Source organism: Phytophthora sojae (genome assembly GCF_000149755.1).
Source record: "Phytophthora sojae unplaced genomic scaffold PHYSOscaffold_4, whole genome shotgun sequence".
In the NCBI taxonomy this organism is placed as follows: Eukaryota; Oomycota; class Peronosporomycetes; order Peronosporales; family Peronosporaceae; genus Phytophthora; species Phytophthora sojae.
Genome location: NW_009258118.1, coordinates 7,149,183 through 7,172,704, shown reverse-complemented (window position 1 = coordinate 7,172,704; position 23,522 = coordinate 7,149,183). Strand labels below are relative to the sequence as shown.

The following is a 23,522-nucleotide window of genomic DNA, read 5'->3' as shown; positions in this document are numbered from 1 at the left end:
CTCGAGTAGGAAATCGTGTTCGGAAGACAAACGAACCAACCGTCGTGACGCATACTGGTGGTCGAGAGAGAGCATCGGCGATGACATTTGACGTTCCCTTCTTGTGCACAAGTTCGAAATCAAACTGGCCGAAAAATTCAAGCCAGCGAGTCATCTTACGAGACAAGTTGGAGTGGTGCAAGAACCAACGGCACGCAGAGTTGTCGGTGTGGACCACGAAGTGGCCTCCGAGCAAATAGAATCGCCATCGCCCTAGACAGTGTTTTATCGCGTAGAGCTCCTGTTCGTGCGCGGCCCACTTGCTCTTCGTGTCTGATAACTTGCGGCTGTAGAAACAGACTGGGTGATCAAAACCATCAACTTGCTGGCTGAAAACACCACCCACACACATCTTCGAAGCGTCCGACGTGACTTGGAATGGCATGGTCATGTCGGGTAAGCGCAAGATTGGTGCCGAGATGAGTGTCGTCTTGATAGTGTTGAAGGCCAATTCTTGTTCAGAGCCCCACACCCACTCCGTCGTGCTCTTCAGTAAGTCAGAGAGAGGTAGAACGAGATCAGTGTAATTTTGCACAAATCGTCGGTAGTACCCAGCGAGTCCCAGGAATCGTTGTAAGTCTTTCACGTTTTGTGGTCGAGTCCAGTTCGCAATCGCCGCTGTCTTGTCTGGATCAACATGAACTCCTTCCCCACTGACGATGTGTCCGAGGAAACGGATCTGAGGCTGAGCAAAATGGCACTTACTGGGTCTTGCGTAAAGTTGCTCGCTCCGCAAAATCTCGAATACGCGACGCAAGTGCTGCAAGTGTTCGGCTCGGTTCTTGGAGAACACACAGATGTCGTCCAAGTAGACGACTACGAACGCAGAGAGCTCTTTGTTCTCGAAGATCCGCCGCATTAAGCGCGACCACGTGCCTGGCATACCTGCCAGGCCCATGGGGGCCACGCACCACTGGTAGATCTCTGACCCAGCGCGAAAGGCGGTGTATTGACGCGAGTCAAACGCCATTCTCATCTGATGATATCCGGAGGCTAAGTCAATAAGCGTGAACACATGAGCGCCAGCCAGTCGGTCAAAGATCTCGTCAATCCGGGGAATGGGAATACGGGGAATGTCTGTAGCGGAGTTCACATAGCGATAATGGAATAACCCAGCGCACGGGTTTTGAAGGATCACCACCCCGCACCCATTGAATCTTCGTCGGCAGCTCGCCAGTCACGGGATCGCGCTTGGGTACAGCGAAAATGTTGGAGACCCACGGGGACGAGCTGCGTTCAATCCACTTCTTCTGCGAAAGCTTGTCAACAAAAACTTGTAAGGCTGCTTTCTCAACGTGTGCGTGCCGAAACGGAGGTCTGGAGGACGGGACTGCACCTTGCTTCAGTTGCACGGAGTGCTCAATGTCTCGCTCGGGTGGGAGTCCTTCCGGGAGTTCCTCACGCAGATAATCGGCGAATTCACTGACTTTGCTCTCGCGCATCCTCGAAATACACTGCGGTCCATGAGAACCGTGTGGCGGAAGTTGAACTCGCCCTTGTGATCACGAAGGTATCTCATGTACGAGACCGCTCGGCCGACGGGCAGCTCGTCAGTAAGTGTCGTCAGGTTCGTAGGCGACGCAGCGACAAGTCATAGCGCTTCATGAATCCGCTGATCCAGTGTGGTGAAGCTTCGAACAGGCGAACTTGACCGTCAGAGACCTCACTGTAGAGCTTAAGTGCCTGTGCAGCTATCCACCTCTGACGCTGAAATATGAATATCCCTATTAATCATTACCCTGGTGTGCAAACCAACAAAATAGACCACCAAGGCCGTATCTTATTATTCCATGCTAATGTATTCAAATGAGCAAACGGCTGCTTTAAACACTCTAATTTTTCACCTTCTCCTTCTTGAGTTGGCGCAGCACTATCGCCTCCAGTAGAAGATCTTCAAGGTGCCCCAGTGCTGGCTTACGACCTCCAGCTCCGCGTTGGCGGTGCAGTCAAAATCTCCTCCCGTTGGCGCCACCGCCGCGGCCGGGTCGAAGTCCCACCCCAACGAACGGAAGTGCGCCGATGCTCGCGATGGCACTCCTTCGCCGACGGTATTAATCCAGTTGATGACTTCTTGCTTCTTCCAGTTGCTGATCGAGTTGCGCTTGGGTGTCATCGCCGCGATTTAGGAATGAGCTGGTTAGATGGATAAAGCAGGTAAGACTTGAGGATGGCCAACGGTCTGGGTGAACATTTAAAAAATAAATGTCCAAGGACCTTAGGGGAACATTTTAAAAATAAATGTTCAAGGAAGTTCGGGGAACATTAACCCTTTCGTGTGCAACCGGGGCATTCTGCCCCAAACGATGCCCTTCTCAAAACACGGTGTGTTTAGACCCCCTCGTTCGGGGCATAATGCCCCGATCGAGTCGAAGGGTCGCTCAACTGCACCTTTTCAATTTTGGCCAGTCATATCGCGGGAGGTTCGGGTAAGGCTAGGGGTAATGCTGCCGAAACAGTTTGAAACCCGTTAAAGCTGATGAAACTTACGCAATATCTTACCGCGTCCGTTGAAGATCTGCTTGAAGTTCAACTTCCCGCTCGGGTACATGTACTACAGTAGTACAGTACTTATCGTTGAAAGATCTCTGCATGCTGCTAAGCAGCGTGCACACGCGAAGCAGGCTGCTTCTCCCGTCGATTCACTAGCGGCCGGAGTTCGTGATAGTAGCAGGAGTTTGTGATCGCTGGCGATGTGCACTGAATTTTGCTGAAAGTTTGGCGCAGGCTCGGCCAGATGAGGTAGACCGAGCCGAAAGGCGCTGTTGTTTGAGTCATATTCCCAGCTCTACCCGCAAAAGACCTCTCACGCCCGAGGCTTGCCTCACCAACGTCTACTAGTAACTAGTACATCATTGCCAAGAACAGCTTATGGAGGTCATGTTTGACGCGTGTGGCAACTTGACTGATCTACGGAGAAGAGCAGCAATCTCCACAGCGAGATGCGTTCTCTGGATATTACGGCTAATAGTAAGTAGTAGTTGAAGTGATAGTAGTAGTGTCAGCTACCATGGTGGCTAACTAATAAAATATCTTACAGCATATTTAACCGACTCGTCTCAGATAAGTTCAATACTAGTAGTAATACTTTGCGACGTAGCTCAACCAGGGCGCCGTCGGCAGGATGCGGGTAATGCCATCATCAATCGTGGCAAGTGTGGTGTCGGCTTATGGCCCGGTATGCCGCCCTACCGAGTCAAGCTTGCCGTTGGCGTCGCGATCGGCAGCAGCAGTCGCCCAGCGTGCCGACCGCAATAGAATTCGCACCATACCATCCGTGCAGTCTAATGAGCAGGGGGCCGACACCATATCGGCCTTGCCATCGACTAGCATGACGTCCGCGGGGAGGTCCGCGAGCATAACGTCCGCGGCGGGGTCCGCCAACATGCCGTGCGTGCGGTCGTCAAGCGTGCCACCCCCGTTGGGCTTTGTAAGCAGGCCCTCCGAGTCGTTGTCGAGCGGGAGTCGAGCAGCAAGTCGCCCTGGCCGTCAATTGGCTTCACCTCGGCGGTGGATTCCACCGAGCGTGCTGTCATCCAGGAGCGGAGTCCGGCAGCGTGCCGACAGTGCAGATGTCCAGCGTGGCGTCCACGTCGGGTTCGGCAGCATGCTCTCCGTGCCGTCAGCGTGGCGGGCCGCAGCATGCCGCCCTAGCCGTCGGCGAGCGTGGCGTCCGTGGCGGGGTCCAGCAGCATACCTCTTGTCGGCGAGGTTTGATGACGGAGCTGGGTAGCGGCTCGCAAAATGGAAAGTGAACTCGAAGCCGCGAATTTCAAAACTGCGCGCGGGGGGGTCTACTGACGCGATCTTTGCGTCGTCCAATCACATGACGGTCTACAGTTCCGCCAATCACGCGCGCACCACGCAGGATTCCGCCAATTACGCGACGACAATGCAGATCTCCGCCAATCACAACACGAAAAAGCCGAAAAAGCGAGCCCAAAGGAAAATAGCCTGGGCTCAGCTTGGCGCATCCTACTTTAACTTCAACACCAATTAGTACCCCTAAAAATCGTTCAGATGCTGGCAAAATGGAGGTGGATGGCGTATTCGGTATTTTACAAAACTACGTGACTTATGTTTCATTTGTAGGCACTGGGTCGGGATGACCACAAAACGCATACCTATCGGCGTCGGTAGCGACGGGCGAGTCCGACCCAACGACACTAATCCCAAGCAATAATGGGTTTATTAGCATATAAGAATGGAAGTCTGGCTGCGCTGCGGTCAAGACTTGCAACTTCATAGAAAGAGGTGCTAGTCTTTCGAAGTAAGTGATTTGGTAACCAGGTTGGACCAGAAGAACCGTTGTACACGTCTCTGCGATGTTGCATAGCGCGGAAATGCCAATCGAGTTGCGCTAACCTGAGTAGTCACAACCTGCTCATGTTAGCGCAACTCGGCTGACATGATCGCGCGGTTTAGGTACCCACGGGATGCCAATCTAGACTAAAAAGTAAGTAGGGGTTTGGTGAGCATCATAAGATCACCAAATCACGATGCCCACAACGGTGTAGACCTCAGCTAAGTAGCCATCGTGATGACTACGACATCAGACGGCTAACACAGGTTTATACGCGATTGATACGCATTGTTTCAGATTTGAATTTAATCTGTACTGATTGAGTACGAATCCTGAGTACATAGTAAGTTGGTATAGCGGGCATGATTGGCCCTTCCACCAAGCGTTACGGTCAATTAATGCAGTGTTCTCACAGCGCTACGTCGATCACAACTGCCCCGAGGCCGTGTGGCCGGGTGGTAGCGACCAGGTTACATTACGTGGTGGGAAAATGCCACCTGCAGCGGTCAGTAAGTAGTGTAGGGAAGGTGCCGATGCACGCGTGGGGTGCGGGTGTGGTGGGCACTCGTCGCTGCATTACCTAAAGCACGGGCGCCTGTATCATGAGCTCTGCGATCCCCCATAATCGTAGCGGCGGGGTGCTTTCACGTGCTGCGCTTGTTTCGGACTTGGGTGCAAATCTGGGTCGTGCTCGGGTCGTTGGGGCCAACAGCCCATGCCTGTTCACGGCCGCGACGAGCCAAATGTGTGAGGACTTCACACTCGTCGATCTCGGCGATGGTGGTCTAGAGCTATTCCGTGGGCTGCGGGCGCACCACGACGCGGCACGAGCGGAACTACTGAGGGTGGCGCTAGTACGCGTAGAACCACGTCTGGAATATGAACTAGAATGTACGCAATGGCGCCAAGGCCTCGCAGGCCATCCCCCTCCATTTTGCCAGCATCTGAACGATTTTTAGGGGTACTAATTGGTGTTGAAGTTAAAGTAGGATGCGCCAAGCTGAGCCCAGGCTATTTTCCTTTGGGCTCGCTTTTTCGGCTTTTTCGTGTTGTGATTGGCGGAGATCTGCATTGCCGTCGCGTAATTGGCGGAATCCTGCGTGGTGCGCGCGTGATTGGCGGAACTGTAGACCGTCATGTGATTGGACGACGCAAAGATCGCGTCAGTAGACCCCCCCGCGCGCAGTTTTGAAATTCGCGGCTTCGAGTTCACTTTCCATTTTGCGAGCCGCTACCCAGCTCCGTCATCAAACCTCGCCGACAAGAGGTATGCTGCTGGACCCCGCCACGGACGCCACGCTCGCCGACGGCTAGGGCGGCATGCTGCGGCCCGCCACGCTGACGGCACGGAGAGCATGCTGCCGAACCCGACGTGGACGCCACGCTCGACGCCAGCACGGACAGCATGCTGCCGGACCCGACATGGACGCCACGCTGGACGCCAGCACGGACGGCATGCTGCCGGACCCGACGTGGACGCCACGCTGGACGCCAGCACGGACAGCATGCTGCCGAACCCGACGTGGACGCCACGCTCGACGCCAGCACGGACAGCACGCTGCCAGACCCCGGCGTTGACGCCACGGCAGACGACTGAACGGAGGGCATGCTGCCGGTCCCCGACAAGGACGCCACGCTCGACGGCACGATGGCGGAACCCGGCGTGGACGCCACGCGCGACCACGGCATGGTCGGCACGTTTGTGTACCCCGACGTGGATGCCACGCTCGGTCGGCACGCTGGGAGGGTATGATGCCGGACCCTGACCTGGACGCCACGCTCGGAGCTGGCAAGGTGGGCACGCTGATCGGACGCCACGGTTGACGACCGCAAGGGGGGCATGATGCCGAACCTAGATACAGACGCCACGCTCGACGTTAGCATGGATGGGACGCTACTCGAACCCTACGCCAACATCGTGCTTCAGCAATGGCGACATGGTGCTTCACTCTTACCAACATGCTTTGGGTCGTGAGAGTGGTAGATTTACTATTGAGCGCAATGGTATTAGGCAAAAATCTGGTAAATGTGAATGAAAATGATACGTAGAAGTTTGGATCGTACAAATATTGCTTGCTTGGCACCAGTTCTTCACTGAGTGCCCACATTGAAGTACATATATATTCATAGTATCCGACGTCGGCACCGTTTCCCACCATGACGCAACACAGCAGTGTTAGTGTACATGACCGAGTGGTGTTCAGCAGAAATTCAAGCTTTACAGCACAAATAGTAGTAGATTTGATATTATATGGATAGGTCATGCCCTGAAAATATCGGCTTGGAGCATGCCCACACGAGCTGCGTGAAGACGTGCAAGCTTAGCGGGAGCTGTACCGTCGGATGGACGGATCGTTGTCGACGTTTGCACAGGCTTGAGCGGCGCAGGAGGTATATCCCCTAACAGGTCAGGTTCGTTCAGTCGATCTCCAACGTACGGGCGTTCAGCTCATCGCAGCTGTTGACCAACCGTAGTCCACACTGAGTAGCGTAGACTTCAGGATAAGGGCTCGCTCAAGTTCATCAATGTTACCAATAGAGCCTGACACGGCAACATCGTGGCCTTCGGTCGCCCCACCTGGCAGAAAGCTTGGACATGTACAACAAGCGCCTTTTACTTGTTTTACATGTACCCACTACAACGTGCATGCCAACCTGGCACTACCTTCGACGACACCTTCGGATACTTTCAAACAAGCGCATCCCTCGTAAGATATAGCGAAGATATTCATAGTCCAACTCTTTCCAGATCAGCTTCCGTCGAAGCAAGGTGCCGTTTCCTCTGCAACCCCAGTCAATCGCGTGCGCCCTTTCAGCGAGGCGACCCTCCATAAAGATTTTGTTTTGGCCTATCAAGACGCAAGGTTTGTCCTGCCCGTTGGGGGCATTTTGCCCTGTTCCATTTGTGTACCCAACAAGAGGCAGGGATGGCTACATGCTCGAACGGAGCAGAATGCCCCTTTGATTTTCAAGTACCTTGAGTTTGTATAGTATACTTAGTGACTTGCTCACGAAAGGGTTAAAAAAATAAATGTCCGGTCTTTTATTTGATACAGGACTTCTATTTTCAGGCACTCCAACCAATTCCTGACCGGACTTCTATTTCCTACAGGTCTTGTATTCGGGAAAATCCGTTACATCCCGGTCCTGAGATTGCGTTGAAATTCGTCCGCGTCTACATATTCGATCTCCGGTTTAGGACCCGGAGGTGGTGTCCATTCTCGAGGCAAATTACGGCGAGGTGGGTGTTGCTACGACACAGTGCCAGCCGCCCAGTCAATATCGGGGTTCTCGCGACGAAGCCACGACTTACCGAGAATGCCGTCAAAGTCCTGTCGTAAGGGCCACTCCACCATCTCGACTGGACATAAGCGATCTTCCACCGTCATGTCCACCGTGAACTTCTTCGATGTAGTCACGGACAGTCTTCCTTCAAAGTCGCGGGCCTGAATCCTTTCTTCCCGCGTCCCAGCAGGAGCCACTAGCAGATCGCGTCGCACAATGGTGTGCGTCGCTCCAGAGTCAACCAACATTTTCAGACGTCGCCCTTGCACGAGACCTTCCACAAATAGAAGGTCGTTACCTTCCACTTGCACCTTATCTAAACGGAGCTCCATCGCGCAGACAGACGTGTCAATCACACTTCGCTCTTCCGGGAAATCTTCCATCTCGAACTCGACCGGACCTTCGCATTCAGGCGTTGCGCATGGAGATTCTGGACTCAACGGATACTCCATTTTGGAAGGCGCCTAATGGGTGCCTTCCAAAACCTACATAAAACGGTTTAATGCGACTCCGTTTAATACGCCCTTTTATCCGCCCTTGGTCACGTTTTATCCCGCATTAAAAAGATGCACCGAAATCCAACGCCCAAAACCCTTATTAACTGGTTAATCCGTCCGGGTAAAACTGCCCAGACGCAAGATCAACACTACAATTATGTATAGTATCACAATGGGACAAATTTTGACAGGACAAATTTTAAAACAATTTTTCTATATATCAAGATCTCATTAGGCGCGAACCACCCCTGTCAGCAACTCCCTCTCGTCGCTTTATTTACAAGAGTCTCACGACGACCTTCCAGCGCTGGCATTCTTCCTGGAATAGAAGAAAGATGTAACGGAGTTACACGCACAAGTGGCTACAGTCACTTGTTGCGATGTCTGTTAGAGGTTTGAACACTTCCTCGACCTTGGTGTAAGGTACACCAATGGCTACATACATTTACGACCACCACGACGGGTGGTCCATGCACATTTAGGATTTCAATTGGCTGAAAGCAGCATCTTTTAGCCAATGAGTGAATTGCATGTTAGCAGAATCCTACCAACCAGCCGTTGGCAGATTCCTAGTTTAGAATATTACATTTTGAGGAAGTCAGAAACATAAAACAAAAATAGCAGTTCTCATCTTTTACCAAAACCCGCTACTTGGAGTCTTTATCTTGTTTAAAGTATACTTGTGGATCTCGAGTATACTTAACTCAAGTAAAAGAAACCTACGCTTCCTCATACACGTGCGCATACGTGTAAGCCGTAGTAGTGAGCCAAGGTAGGCCCATTACACCTGGAAGCACTTCGTAGTCCGTCCAACGACCGACTACCTGAAATTGGTACGGAGCTGTACGAACGAGAGGCCGAGAACCTTTTCATGAGCGCGGAGGTGCCCATGGAAAGCTCCACTTCGCCTGCAACTCATGTTGCACGCGCTGACTGCCTCCACCTGTCGGATCCAGAGTGGGAGGCACTCCATCGACTGTCAACAGTCATTGGGGAGGCGGCAGTGGCTGCGATGCTGCGTACGCTATCGTCGACAGAGCAACATGGTGTTGCTCTCGGGTTTATCATGAAGGAGCAGCGTGATGCTGCTTCCTCTACCACGGTGGCGTCGGAGACGACACCGCGTGGACAATCGTTGAAGCTAAACGTGAGCAACATGTCGGAAGAGAGGGCGAGCCTCTCCTCCGTTGGCTTGTCGAACTCGACACTGCCATTGCGGCTCGACGTATCGTCGACCCGTTGTCCAAGGTTGCGTTCGCCATGTCATGCCTTGGCGGACGAGCGAGAAGTCGGGCGTATGGACGCCGACTCTCTGATCCTACGTGCTTCAGCACGTACGAGGTTTCAAGGATGAGCTCAGACAAGCATTTGAGCCCCCGCAAAACGAGTTCCGGTCGAGGGCAGAGTTCCTCGACCTACAGCAGGGTTAGCATGATGTCCATGCTTACGCGCAGAGAGCACGGTATTTGGTCTCGAATATTGTGACCAACCCGATAGACGAGGCGACTAAGGTCGTCACGTTCATGAAATGACTTAGAAATGGGCCTGTGAAGACCTATCTCTTCCGTGAGTACCCGAGTACTCTCGAAGCTGCAATTACTCTTGCAATGCAGGAGGAGTTTAGCCTGCGGCAGGCTAAGCTGTATGCGAATGCGCCGAGGCTGCGATCGCCTCCGGTTGCGATAGCGGGAGGTCCGGAACCAATGAACCTCTCGAATGCAACGGCTGTTGATTATCAACAGCAACAAGGAAGTAATGTACGATGCTTCCGTTGCGGAAGGATCGGTCACTATGCCCGAGTGTGCACGGCACCCGTGCACCGAGATGGTGGTCGACGCGGCGATGCCGGGCATCGTCGCGGACAAACAAAACCGCTGGAGCCCAGTAGGCGCGGGGCGCCCTACTGGTGAAGCAGTCACGCATATCCAACTCGAACATGCGACACTGAGGACTGCAGTCCCCAGTGAGGACCCTTCCTACTGCAAAATGCATGATGGCAAGCCGAACCTTGTCATCTTGAACGTGTCTTCGAAGAGAGAGAGAGCAACTCTCTTCGTGCTTTGGTTGATTCGGGCGCGTCGAACAACTTTGTTCGACTGCGAAGTCTATCAAGGCTTGACTTCGAGGATTTAAAGATACCTCGAAGTCTGCTGGAGGTACGACTGGCAACGGGTGCCGTCGTGAAGACCGAGAAGCGCATGGTACGCGTGCGCTTCACGTATGAAGATCAAGAGTTTGTCGAGACCTTTATCGTCCTGGATCTGGACGATAAGTTTGACATTGTATTAGGCATGCTGTGGCTTGCACAGCATTATCCGGTCGTCGATTGGGAGAAGCGCACTCTCGTGCACTTCGGTCGCGACAGCGGAACAGTGAGCGATGGCCCTGTTGCCGCTACGCACGCACCTGTCGGTGCGTGCGACTCCCCACTCGAGACAGCGCCTATTGCCGCTGTCCCGGAGCGCCCTGGGCGCGCGCGAGCACGCGCGCAAGAGCAGCTAGCGTCGGCATCGCCACCGACAGCTAATCAAGGAAATGTGTTGATCTCGGAGATCGACACCCGCTTTTCCGCGAATCAAGAAGAGTCTCCGACCTCAACGGGCATGGATGACGCAGGAGAGTCACACGCCTCAGCCGTGGAGGCTGACGCGAATCTGATTGAATCAGTTTTGGTCAATAATAAGAGTCAAGGTGACGAAACGCCGTCGACTCCGGGAGTCGATGGATTGGGTGAATTTGATTCGTCGGCTCGGGGAGCCGACGCACCCTCCGTAATGGGGGTCTCTGCCAATGGTTGGCGTCGAGGTATTGAAGTCGCATCGACGAATTTGATTCGTCGGCTCGGGGAGCCGACGCACCCTACGTAATGGGGGACTCCGCCAATGGTTGGCGTCGAGGTATTAAAGTCGCGACGGTTCCGGGAACCGGCGCTGCGAAAAGGAATTTCGCGTCGACTCCGGGAGTCGACGCGCCCTTTGTAACGAAGAGCTCCGCCAATAACAGGCGTCGAGGTAAAGATGGCGTGTCGGCTCCGGGAGCCGACGCTGCAAGCGGTGTGGACGGTTGCAAATGTCCCGCACCGGAAAAACTTGCATGCTGTCGTGCAGCCGGGCTGCACGACGAAGCGCCAGGCGACCAAGCCGGGCTTGAAGTCGCCCGCCCGCGGGATATACCGGCCGCCGGTATACAAGAAGAACACTCGTCCACGGCTGGGCCTGGACGAGGTCAAGAACCAAGCGGAGCCGGACTCCGCAAAACAAGAAGACGGCGCATGCGAAGGCCGCTACGCAAGTCTCGTCCTGGGGCCGAGGCGCTACAAGAAATGTCTGCCGGGCAGACAGAGGCTGAGAAGCCGGACGTCGAGACGTTGAACGTCTTGACGCCTGTGCCGGGTTCCGGTACTGGGAGATGACTCTCGCTAATCCTCCGACGCAAGCGTCGGAGTTGACTTCGCTTCCAGTAATGAGCTGGAAGCGCTTCGCGCGTGACTTGCACGATGGACGCATCGAGCAAATATGCATTCTCTCGGACGCCGAGAGAACGAGGAGCGAGAATGAAGAACTGAGGCAGGTCTTCATGGAGAGCACCACTGAGAGTGAGGACACTCTCAGTGCGAAGACGAAGAAGGAGCGCTTTGAGGAGCAGAGTTGAGACTCGCTGAGGACGAGTCCCTTCTACGAAATTCTACGGGAGTACGCGGACGTACTTCCGGAAGAGATCCCTGCGGAGCTTCCGCAGGACAAGGGCATTCAGCGCGATATTGATCTCGTGCCGGGCATGAAGTACTGTGTCACGCGGCAGTGGCCACTGCCGCGAGAGCAGGTTAAAGCGATCGACGACTTCTTCGAAAGTCGTCGCAAAGCTGGACAAGTGCGGGAATCGAAGTCCCCGCACAGTGCTCCGACGTTCTGTGTCAAGAAGCCACAGGGCGGTTGGCGCATCGTTCATGCGTACAACAAGCTGAACGATGCGACGATACCGGCGCAGACACCGATACCGCGAAAAGATGTCATCATCGATTCGATGGCCAGGAGCACTATCTACAGTGCTCTTGATCTGCGCGATGGGTTCTATCAAATCCTCATGCGTGAGAGCGATATCCCTCTCACGGCTGTGAGCACGCCGAGCGGCATGCTCTGGGAGTGGCTAGTGATGCCGCAGGGTCTGAAGAACGCTCCTGCGACCTTGAACAGGTGCGCGACTTCGCACCGAGCTACTTCGACGATGTGTTCGTCCACCCACAGCCGGGTTGCGGACGGGATGAGCGATGTTGCGATGGACAAGGTGCATCTCCGGAAGCTGCTTGCGCTCATGCGCAAGCACAAGCTCTATGCGAACCTGAAGAAGTGCATCTTCGGGGCGAGCGAGATACCCGTGCTCGGGTGTCTCGTTGGGAAGAACGGTGTCCGCCCTGACCCTGAGAAGGTCAGAGTGATCAATGAGTGGCCGACGCCGTCGAACGTGAAGGAACTCCGGCAGTTCCTTGGCTTGGCCACGTACTTGTGTTAGTAATGTGAAGAACTACGCGGGCATGATACGTCCGCTGTCACAGCTCCTGAAGAAGGACGCCGAGTGGATTTGGACTGCTGAGTGTCAGCAGGCCTTCGATGCAGTCAAGCGGGGCTTGACTGGGGCGCCGACCTTAGCGGTGACCGACCAAGATCGCCCGTTCCACGTTGTGTGTAACGTATCCGACTTCGCAATCGGATGTGCTTTGATGCAGCACGATCACGAGGGTCGTGATCGTGTCGTCTACTACCAATCGCGTCAGCTGAAGCCAGCTGAGCGCAACTACCCGGTACATGACAAGGAGCCCCTTGCCATGAAGTACGCACTCGCGAAGTTCCGAGTGTATCTACTCGGAAGCAAACCGTTCGTGGTCTATACAGACCACGCGTCGCTGCGGACGGCTGTGAAGTCGCCGCACATCTCGCAACGGATGGCGAGATGGCTCTCATTCTTCGTGGCCGACGCGCTCTCGCGTCGACCTGACTACGCCACGACTGATGCCGACGTCAAAGCCATTGACGCCATGCGATCGAGCACACCAACGTCGTCACTGTTGGACGACGTGAAGGTCGCGTCCGCGTCGTGCGGGAGATCCTCCCCCACTTAAGGAAGGAGCCGCCATCCCGAGTAGACTCGGGAGGCGTGGGTGCCTGATGGCATTCACGTAGAAGGGTGTATGCCCGGTCGAGGCATGCACCGAGTTGTTGATGGCGAACTCCGCCATCGGCAGGCACTCGCTCCAGTGTTGGAACGAGTGAGCGTAGCTCTTAAGAACGTCTACGAGCACGCGGTTCATGCGCTCGGTCTGCCCGTCCGTCAGCGGATGGTCCGCAGTCGACATCGAAAGTTGACTCCTAAGAAGTGTAAACACTTCTTGCCGAAGGTGTGCAGTGAAGCGCGGGTCTCGATCCGACACAATGTCGATCGGCATGCCATGGTGTTTGAACACCATGTCAACGAACAGACGTGCCGTCTGTTTCGCAGTCACTTCAGCAGGTACCGCAGCAAGATGGTACATCTTGCTGAAGCGGTCAACAAAGACCACAATGCCCGTGTTCCCCTGGCTGTCCGGGGGAAGACCGAGCACGAAGTCCAAAGACATGGACTGCCAACACTCCGACGGAGCCGGCAGTAACTGCAAGGGAGCCTGCGCGGAAGGCGCAGGCTTCACACGTAGACAAACCTCGCAAGCAAGGACGTACTTGCGCACCCATTTGTACTGGTGGGCCCAGTAGAAGTCCCGCGTGAGAAGAAGGTATGTCTTCACACGGCCCGGATGCCCCGCAGTCGGTGCATCGTGATACTTATACATGATCCTGAGTCACAGGTCTTGGTCATTGGGCACGACAACGCGGTCCGCGTTGTCGTCGACTGCACTGTAGAGTAATAACCCGTCGTGCACCCGATAACGGTGTGCACGAGCACGAAGATGCTTCGGCAGCTTCTGACGAGCTTTGTCAGAAGGCGCTGAGCCATAGGCCAGCAAGAGCTTCGCGTCGACTGCAACGCAGCAGCCGCTGACACTTGCACAGTGTCAGCCGCAACGACACGAAGTAAAGCCAAGAACCGCGCGTCTGTGCAGGGCACAGACGCCGACAAGCGCACGAAGAACGTGTCTGTGCGGGGCACAGACATCAACAAGAACAAGAAGAAGAAGAACGGGTCTGTGCGGGGCACAGACACTGACAAGAACAAGAAGAACGGGTCTGTGCAGGGCACATACACCGCGAAGACGAACGCAGAGGCCGGGCCTACTGCTTGAAACGAGCTGAATGAATTCAGCTCGGACGCAATCAACTACGTGCAGCACAGACAAGCCGTTATTAGGTTTGTCCAAGACGCTATTGCAGCTTCTGTCGACCGACAGAAGCTGAACGCAGACAATGTTGGTAGGGGCAACACTAATGGGTTCAAGAAGAGTTCATTGGTTTTGTTAGCATACCTAAACATGCAGTTTCCGACTTCGGGGCGAGCATGCTCGCTCCGTGCTTCATCGGGCCGTTCACGGTGTTGGCACGGCATGGCAACGCCTACACGCTAGATATTCCATCTAGCATGCGCCTCCATCCGACCTTTTACGTCGGGCGGCTGAAGCCATACCGCCAGCACGAGCCACCTAGCTCGGCTGGCTCGAAGTGGAAGCCCCAGCGGGAGCGAACCTCTGCTCCAACGCGTGAACGCGCTGGACCAAGCGTGCGACGCGATCTCCCACGTCGACAGAGATGTCCGACGCGGTCTGCGAACCCTGAGCGACTTGAGCCCTCAGGATCACCACCTCCTGCTTCAGAGCGGCGAACTCCCGGCTCTGATACTGTTCCACAGCAGCGACCCGCTCCTGGAGCGTTGGGCCAAGGCCAACCCCAGGTTGACCATACCCGGGGCGTGTTCCCACCACCGCCGCCTCCAATCCGCGACGCCCGCGGCTCAACACGCTGGATTGTTGAGCGTATTGTGAACCATAGTATCCCGAAAACGAACCGGCAGCCGGTTCGTTATCGTATTCGTTGGAAAGGGTTTCCGCCCCACCAAGATACATGGGAGCCGCGGGACATCCTGCTGCAGGACGTTCCGGAAATGGTGAGGGCGTACGAAGCTCACCGCACACTGCCGACACGAAGGTAGTGCGAGCGGTGTAGTCACCTACAGCGCCCGAAGTCCCACGATCGTCACGTTCCTCGCATGCCAAGAACTTGGCACGGAGATCCTTAAGACTAGCAGGTACACGAATCGTCGTGTACCCGGTTAGGTCGCGGTCGCTCAAGCGCGCCGCACCCGGAAGACACAACGTGCACTGTTGGTCTTCGGGCACAGCGCATGGAATACCAGCGTCCACAGAAGATCTGTGGAGCTGCTCCAGCCTCGAGAATGTCTCGAAGCGTTCACGGGCATGCTTAACCCGCTCGCGGTAAGCAGCCGGTTTCCTGTTGAAGTTTTCAACAAAAGCGTTCCAACTTTGACAAAGTGCCTGCCACTCAGGCACTTTGCTGCGATAAGAGGTCTTCTTGCTGGAGAAGTACCGGAGCTCGTGGAAGAGCCCGATGTAATAATCGCGCCTTTGATTCGTTAACGGATCAAAGCGCTGCTCCTCCGCAACAGCATCGTCGTGGATACCGCTGCATACGTACAGCGTGATTTCGTTTGGAGGCACAGTGTTGCCCACACGGTCTGCAATCTCTGACGCGGACGGCATCCACGGACCGCGCGCTGCCTGAGCAGCGCGCGGAGAGCTTAAAGCCCCAGCAGCAGAGCGCGGAGTGTCGCTCTCGCCGCGCGGACGCTTCGAGCTCGAAGCGTCCGAGTCGTCTCCTTCACGAGGGCGTCTCGACCCAGCATGCGGGTCGAGACTATCACTGTCGATAGACTCCTTGCGCTTGCTAGAAGAGGCCTCGCCCTCTTCCATCTCCTCGTCGCCGTCCCCGTAGTCAACAGCGGCGTTGACTACAGAGGAACCTTGACAATCTCCGGTTGAGTTGTCCCCGCCGCAGTCTTGACAGCAAGAGCGTCACGCTTTGCTTTGTGACGCTCGAGGTACTCGGGGGTAGAGAGAGTCTCTATCCCGGCGGAGGTATTCCCCTCTGCTTCAGCGGCGGTCTTCTTCTGAGGCGATCTCTTTGCGGAATGATCTCGATTTTTTTTTCTCCCAACGTGAAGAATTGACGAATGGTCAATTTCCTGATTGACGTGCCGTGACTCGGCGCGTCTAACCTTGAGGGGGGGGGGGTGGTTTAACAGGGTTACACGCACAAGTGGCTACAGTCACTTGTAACTCTAACAGACACGACGTCTGTTAGAGGTTTGAAAGACTTTCTCGTACTTGGTGTAGACACACCAAAGGATACATACATTTACGATCACCACGACGGGTGGTCCATAGAGACTTAGGATTCCTATTGGCTGAAAACAGCATCTTTTAGCCAATGAGCGACATGCATAGCATTGGAATTCTGCCAACCAGCCGTTGGCAGATTCCCAGTTTAGAATATTACATTTAGAGGAAGTCAGAAACATAAAACAAAAATAGCAGTTCTCATTTTAGCCCAACAACATTATTTGGATCGTTTATTTAGATTAATCTATACTCGGCGGTCCGAGTATAATTAACTCTAGCGTAAACTAAGCTACGCTTCCTCGTACACATGCGCACACGTGTATGCTAAAGTAGTGAGCCAAAGTAGGCCCATTACAGCAACAACTCCGGATCCGCTATATTACTTATCGGATCCACAAGATCTACGGCCAAGACCAAGGATCAACCTACCCAGACCCGCGTGAAGGAACCTCCACAGCGGATCTACCCCAACATCTCCCCAAGTCCCCGCCAAGGACATTCAAGTTCACCCGCTGCGCATCTCGTGTCAACGAGAGAGCAGATCCCGCCCGCCGACGGGTACACAAGGTGAACCACTCAGCAACCTACGGTTATCGGAGTACCCCCTCCGTTAGTCGGTGTCTGGGCGCAGTGTGTGAGTGTGGGATCCCTGCTAATTCCAGCGGATCCACTCCACCACAGCGTCTCCACAACGAACTGGTGGCGGATGCGCTGTCGGCTGGTCGCAAACTTGAGCTGCGCTGGGTCTTCGAGGCTGGCCGCTGTCTCTTCTCGCTTCTTCCACCAGTCACGGGCCTTGTTCATGTTCACACGCCGGTCGGAAAAGCGGAAGAGGGCCGAGAAGAAGTCCACTGTTCGCCCGTAGAGACCTTTCGAGCCGCGAAGGGCTTGGTCCAGCTCCATCCAGTCGGTGCACCGAACCCGGTCGCATAGAGGCACGACCTGCTGCAGGCTTCGTGCTGCGTCGTCGGCCATTGTAATTGGAGAATGGGAGTGCTGTGGTCTTAGAACAGCACGGTGTAGCCGGCGGTGGAGTGGTTGGCTGTCAAGCTTAACCAGTGTTCTCCTATAGATTGTTTTGGTACATGCCTAATTCAGGTGCACGACTAATTTAGATGTACATACCGTAAAATTTCGTATAAGTACGATGCATGACTATTTAAGTCACACGACTAATTAGGGTACTGCAGTAACGTAAATTCCCGAATAATACCCCTTACCCGTAGAGTACCCTCTAAAACGTAACCCAATGTGTATCCCAGGGTTACAATGTTATTTACATACAAAGATACAAAACAAATATGCTAAATTATGGATATTACACAGTATAAATTGTCGAAATCATGTTTATACTGTGTAATATCCATAATTTAGCATATTTGTTTTGAAAATGGGAGGGTACTAATAAATAGTGCCCGGGGTATTATTCGGTAATTTCCGTTAGTAGCAACAGCGGCTAAGATTGGGCCAAAAAATACCTATTATAGCTGTTCGACATTTTGTTTCTTAGCCGTTCCAATGGTGGTAGGCGGTGAAACTTAGCAAGAGCCGACCAGATAAACACTTCAAATACTGTGTAGACTCTATTGTAAGCACTACCAACTCGATAGAGCGTTACTGGGTCACTGATTTACTCCCAGAGTCGGAACCCCTACAATTTCGTCATGGGTACAACAAGGTGACGCCTTATGGCAGTTGAAGGCTAACCAGTTATGTCCCAACAGTGCATGCATCACGTGAATTCATTTAGCTTGATGTGCTGTTTTCAATGTGTCTGTAGAGCTTGGGCCATTGCCGCTATCATTTTAGAGGTAGATAGGCTGCACGGAGACTACCAAACGACTTTCCGCACTAACTATGATCTGATAAATAATTGCTGTTGCTTCTGGGGGTCAGTGGCTAGTCACTTGTACTTCATTGTGCCATTTGGAGCTCTTTAGAATCAATTACATTGCTTTGGAAAGCGAAAACGTCTTATCTACAACTATTGTTTTTGAGCCCACGCGTGGGATTTGGACCGAGCCCACCAGTGGGCTTTGAGGCTGGGTAATAAAGATTAACTAGAAACTATAGAGATGTGGAACTGTTCCGAATCGAATAATGATCCCGGAACCCCTTTTCGCTACTACTGATCTTCATTTCGTTCTCTAACCTGGTGGTAAAGTGTTGCGGAATATCTGCTCGCTGGAGCACTGCGTCTGTGTGTCTTGCCAATTGGCGTGATGCACGGTTGTTAGGATTATTTTAATTAATCCAATATACCTCATCATCATCACAAAATATATTTGTCCCTGGTTAGATGATCTCGTGCTTTGGCCGAGCGTCAGCATAAGAGACGTCTGTGAACAAGGTGTATTTGGGGGAGGAGGAGAGGGGGGGGGGCACTTTATGCAAGGGATCGTGGGGTGTTCACCAAGTCCGGGGCTAGTTAGGACATGTATTTGTCAAGCGAATTGTAAAGTAAGTATGTAGGCATACACGTTGCTTTAAAAGTCGGAGAAGCTAGCCGCTTCGATCTTATGTAATCAGGTTAGTTCGCGTTCTGTCTGACAAACTGCATCAAGCTCTGTAGCTGAGCGTAAAAGTCGTCTAGTGACAGTGGCGGTTGAGGCGAATGTGTATATCCAGCCTTCGGACCTTGAACCCTCACATGCTTGATGACCGCATTTGGCGCGATCAAATGGATCCCGGACGCTGCAGCGGCGTCCGCTTCGTTGGCGCATAGAGCCACGACTTTGATCCTACCGTACGCCGACCGCGCAAGCAGATTCGTTGTGACGACTTCATCGATCCCAGCAAATAGGTGCTCGTGGATCGCCGTGTGCAGCAAATTGACCTTCCACTGCTTCATCTCCAGAGCTGTCAGCTGCGTGTTGGGGGTGCCGACGACGTAAATTCCGCTCTTAGCGTTCCTCAGTGCCGCCGTCAGCCGCGGGAAGAACAAACTGCTCACCAGCTCCACGTAGGCGGTGCTGTACTCGCTCACAACGAACACTGGCCCGTCAATGAGCTTCATGGTCTCCGTCAGAAGCTCCATGACGCGCTCTTCGATCGCCGCCAGGGACTGAAGCAGATCCGGCGAGCTCCTGTACCGCGCAACCGCCCTCTCGATGGCTTCGTTTGTCGCTCCCAAGCCCAGGTAGACCGCCAACCAGTCCATCGGCGCGAGGACGTTCTCCCAGTTGATGATGGCCATTTGCCTCTTGCTTGGGGCGGCGGTTGCGATAGCCTTGGCGCGTTTGCCACGCCCAGCGTACGACGCAGCAATGCGCTGTGTCGAGAAGGAGGACGTACGGGCGCGTGAGGCCATGGCTGGTGTGTAGTGTAGTTGCTGTTGCTGGTAGATTCGCAAATGAGGTTGAAGGTGTATCTGCGGCTACGATTTGACCATCACTCTGATCAACTTCAACGTGACCGTCACTCACCTTCTCGTACCGTAGCTCCACATTTCAGCCAATCACGACGCACTATTTTGAATTGCATAGACTCCACCAGTCATTACAATCCCCGCAGCATGGCTCCGCTGGAAGACTCGACCGCCGTCCCGGGCGCCACCACGCTGGACGCGTTCTCCGTGACGTTCCCCGACCAAGTGGAGCAGGAGCTCGGCGCCGCCTACAGCGAACCCCATTGGACCAACATCAAGCACGCGCTCGCCCGACCGTACGTCCCCAAGTCCCACATAGCCGGAAAAAGCGTGTCATAAAGCCGAAATAACTAACTCCGTGCTTGTTTGAACAACCCCAGGCCCGCCTTCACCGCCGTCCGAGTGAACACCCTCAAGCTTTCCCGGGACGAGGCTCTGCAGGCCCTGAAGCCGCATCTGGATGGGTTCAACGCCCAATTGGCAGCGCTGGACGCCAGTCGCCAGCCCATCGAGGCCTTCGCCCACGCCTCGCTGCCGGACGTGCTGATGATCCCGTCGGCGGCTAGCGGCGATACTGCGGTCGATTTCAACCCAGAACTCAAGAGTATCGTGGTGGACCGACTCTGCGGCGAGGCGGTGCTGCGTGGCAGCGACATCTTCGCGCGTGGAGTCATGAGCGCCAGCAGCGGCATCAACGCCGAGGACGAGGTCAATGTGTTCGTTGATCTGGACCACAACCACACGCGGGGCAGCGACTTTGCCGCTCACGATGGACGCAAGCTGCTGATTGCTCGCGGCGTGACCAAGATGGCGCGCACCGAGATTTTCCGGGCTGTGAGGGGACTGGCGGTGACTCAGTTGGTTCGGGTCTGTCATGATGCTCCACCGATGAACGGCGTGCTGCACGGTCAGATCTACGTCCAGAACCTTCCGTGCTCGGTGGTGGCCCACGCTCTGGATCCGCAGGAGGGTGATGCGATTCTGGACATGTGTGCGGCCCCCGGAGGCAAGACGTCTCATGTGGCCACGCTGATGCGGAACAAGGGCACGCTGGTGGCGTGTGACCGCTCGAAGAGGAAGGCATTGGAGCTGCGGACCCTTTGCGACGATCTGCAGCTCGAGTGTGTCGTGCCCCTCAAGATGGACTCGACCCATGCTGTCCTACCCAAGGATAAGGTGGACGCGGGATTGGCTGCCGCACAGGGAAACAGCGACTTTACCTGTGTGGCGCAGGTTCTAGCTCGGGCAAAGGCGGACACTCCCAGCCAGGCACGTCTGCTCCAGGTAGAAGGGTTCTTCCCCGAAACCTTCGACCGCATTCTGCTGGACCCTCCTTGCTCGGCGCTAGGCTTGCGCCCTCGGTTGCTCCACGCGGGAGATGCTGATAACTTGGCTGAGTACACCAACATGCAGCGCAACTTCCTGTGGGTTGCGGCATTTCTGCTGAAGCCTGGCGGCACCCTCGTGTACTCCACGTGCACGATCAACCCGAAGGAGAACGAGCAGATGGTGCACCACGCACTGCAAAACTATCCGCTTAAACTTGTTTCGCAAGGCGAGGCCCACATCGGCGACCGCGGGTTGGCTGGCCAAGGTCTCAACGACCACGAGGCGTCTCTCGTGCAGCGCTTCGACCCTGCCAATACGGAGCTCGATACCATGGGCTTCTTTTGTGCCAAGTTCATCAAGACAGGTCCTATTCGGCAGGAGCAAGCTGAGGCTGCGCCTACGGTTTAGTCCTCTCACGACACGTTCATAGATTTTGGTTTCACTAGATATAGATAATAGAGCGAGATACTGCCATAGCGTGCACACAACGTTGTAGCATTCGTCCAACGGATAGAGAACATAAATTCACGAAATCTGCTGTGAACCAACCTCGACGTCTTAGTTTGGTCCACTTCAACTTGGGTCATACTCACAGCAAGTGTAATCTAGTCCTCGGTTTGACCTGTACCAAATAGTTGTGCTCCAGAATAGTCCCTTCAAATCGCCCTAGTCAACGCAAGTCACTTTCCATTCCAGTGGTGCCATCCAACCGGTGTATCAACCATGGCCGTCCCGACAAAAGCCGCCGCCTTCGTGGCCTCCTCCCCGTGCTTCGCCGCCTTCCGCAGCGCGCAGGTGACGTCCCAGCTGGCCGAGGGCGCCGCCAAGAAGTACATCGGCACCCACAACGGTACGTTCCACTGCGACGAGGCGCTGGCCGTGTCGATGCTGAAGCTGCTGCCCAAGTTCGCGGCCCACGACGTGCTGCGCACGCGCGACGAGGCCAAGCTGGCCCAGTGCGAGGCTGTCGTGGACGTGGGCGGCGTGTACGACGCGCAGGCGCTGCGCTTCGACCACCACCAGCGCTCCTTCGCGGGCACCTTCGACCAGCGCGACACCAAGCTGTCGAGCGCCGGCCTCGTGTACAATCACTTCGGCCGCGAGATCATCCAGGTGCTGGCCGCGCCCGTCACGCTGGACGACGCCACGCTGGACATTTTGCACCAGAAGGCGTACAAGAACTTCGTCGAGCACATCGACGGCATCGACAACGGCGTCGAGGTGGCCAGCGCCGCCGGGGACGCCAAGATCACGTACAACTACCAGGTGTCCTCGAGCCTCAGCAACCGCGTGGGCTACCTGAACCCGCGCTGGAACGAGGATCAGAGCGAGGCGCGCGTCAACGCGCAGTTCCAGCAGGCCATGTACATGACCATCACGGAGTTCACGGACGCCATCCACGACCTCGTGCACTCGTGGCTGCCCGCGCGTGAGATCGTGGAGAAGGCCGTGTCCAAGCGCTTCCAGACGCACAAGTCCGGCGAGATCGTGCACTTCCCCGAGTACTGCCCGTGGAAGTCGCACCTGCACGACCTGGAGGAGAAGCTCATGATCTCCGGCCAGATCAAGTTCGTGCTGTACAACGACGCCACGGGCAGCATGACGCGCGTGCAGGCGCTCAACACGGAGCCGGGATCCTTCGCGCTGCGCAAGGGCCTGCTGCCCGCTTGGCGCGGCCTGCGCGACGCGGAGCTGTCCACTGTGTCCGGCATCGAGGGCTGCACGTTTGTGCACAGCGCCGGCTTCATCGGCGGCAACCGCACGTACGAAGGCGCGCTCGAGATGGCCGCCAAGTCGCTCGAGGCCCCCGACGAGGAGACCAAGTGAAGGCCGTATTAGCAAGGTCCTCAAGCTACTCGTTGGCGCTAACGCTGACGCTAACGTTAAATGATAACCTTCATCGCTAAGAAGTTTGACAGTCAAGCTCGCACTTCAACTTCATACTTTGTTCAAGTCACGCTCAGGCCCTCTCAAAACTGGTCGTCGAACCTCTCAAAACCGCTGGCTCTCGATTTTTCCTCCCCATTTTTGAGAAATTCGGGGCCCGAACGAAGAAACAGCGGTCGGTAACTTTACAGCGTCTCGAGACGTCATGGGGGACGAAGGGATCGCACCGGCCAGCACCGGTACGACCTTGTATACCTTACCAGTAGATCGGGGCAATGAGCTAGGTAGGCTGCGTGAGCTTTGCGTGCAGTGCATGTGTCGATGCAGGTAGCTACGTGCTGCTCTGCCATTCACTAGTCAGCGCTTGTTCTAGTTACAGAGCGGTCGTGATAGCGTGAACCCCCCACATGCTATAATGGTTTCTTATATCTGCAGGGCGAGCGCAGGCTGCCGCGCCCCAGAAGCCCACGGTGCGCGGCC

At 55.0% G+C, this 23,522-nt stretch overlaps 8 protein-coding genes across 8 annotated transcripts in view; 4 read left to right on the top strand and 4 right to left on the bottom strand.

Annotated features, from left to right (window-relative positions):
- Nucleotides 1–1,602: 1,602 nt before the first annotated feature.
- On the bottom strand, nucleotides 1,603–2,152 carry PHYSODRAFT_315387 (hypothetical protein; the record flags this gene model as incomplete). Its single annotated transcript, XM_009529657.1, has 3 exons — nucleotides 1,603–1,746; nucleotides 1,884–1,952; nucleotides 2,012–2,152. The coding sequence occupies 3 exons, from the start codon at nucleotides 2,150–2,152 to the stop codon at nucleotides 1,603–1,605; spliced, it is 354 nt and encodes a 117-aa protein (XP_009527952.1).
- Nucleotides 2,153–7,590: 5,438 nt separating this feature from the next.
- PHYSODRAFT_332626 (hypothetical protein) lies at nucleotides 7,591–8,076 on the bottom strand (the record flags this gene model as incomplete). The annotated part of the gene is made up of 1 exon (XM_009529656.1): nucleotides 7,591–8,076. One exon carries the CDS (start codon nucleotides 8,074–8,076, stop codon nucleotides 7,591–7,593), a length of 486 nt encoding a protein of 161 aa, XP_009527951.1.
- Nucleotides 8,077–14,059: 5,983 nt separating this feature from the next.
- On the top strand, nucleotides 14,060–14,392 carry PHYSODRAFT_332623 (hypothetical protein; the record flags this gene model as incomplete). The annotated part of the gene is made up of 2 exons (XM_009529655.1): nucleotides 14,060–14,086; nucleotides 14,114–14,392. The coding sequence occupies 2 exons, from the start codon at nucleotides 14,060–14,062 to the stop codon at nucleotides 14,390–14,392; spliced, it is 306 nt and encodes a 101-aa protein (XP_009527950.1).
- Nucleotides 14,393–14,746: 354 nt separating this feature from the next.
- Nucleotides 14,747–15,169, bottom strand: PHYSODRAFT_499801 (hypothetical protein; the record flags this gene model as incomplete). The annotated part of the gene is made up of 2 exons (XM_009529654.1): nucleotides 14,747–14,962; nucleotides 15,026–15,169. Coding segments are annotated over 2 exons (360 nt in total), but the record flags the coding sequence as incomplete, so codon positions are not given.
- A 3,798-nt stretch (nucleotides 15,170–18,967) lies between these two features.
- Nucleotides 18,968–19,769, bottom strand: PHYSODRAFT_559464 (hypothetical protein; the record flags this gene model as incomplete). Its single annotated transcript, XM_009529653.1, has 1 exon — nucleotides 18,968–19,769. One exon carries the CDS (start codon nucleotides 19,767–19,769, stop codon nucleotides 18,990–18,992), a length of 780 nt encoding a protein of 259 aa, XP_009527948.1. The 3' UTR covers nucleotides 18,968–18,989.
- A 204-nt stretch (nucleotides 19,770–19,973) lies between these two features.
- On the top strand, nucleotides 19,974–21,563 carry PHYSODRAFT_315386 (hypothetical protein; the record flags this gene model as incomplete). The annotated part of the gene is made up of 2 exons (XM_009529652.1): nucleotides 19,974–20,122; nucleotides 20,207–21,563. The coding sequence occupies 2 exons, from the start codon at nucleotides 19,974–19,976 to the stop codon at nucleotides 21,561–21,563; spliced, it is 1,506 nt and encodes a 501-aa protein (XP_009527947.1).
- A 315-nt stretch (nucleotides 21,564–21,878) lies between these two features.
- On the top strand, nucleotides 21,879–23,066 carry PHYSODRAFT_351392 (hypothetical protein; the record flags this gene model as incomplete). The annotated part of the gene is made up of 1 exon (XM_009529651.1): nucleotides 21,879–23,066. The coding sequence occupies one exon, from the start codon at nucleotides 21,879–21,881 to the stop codon at nucleotides 22,980–22,982; it is 1,104 nt and encodes a 367-aa protein (XP_009527946.1). The 3' UTR covers nucleotides 22,983–23,066.
- A 216-nt stretch (nucleotides 23,067–23,282) lies between these two features.
- Nucleotides 23,283–23,522, top strand: part of PHYSODRAFT_286132 (hypothetical protein) — a 1,239-nt gene continuing 999 nt past the window's right edge. The window contains exon 1 of the mRNA XM_009529650.1: nucleotides 23,283–23,522. This exon is cut by the window's right edge and continues 999 nt beyond it. The gene's annotated coding sequence lies outside the window, so the exon portion shown is untranslated.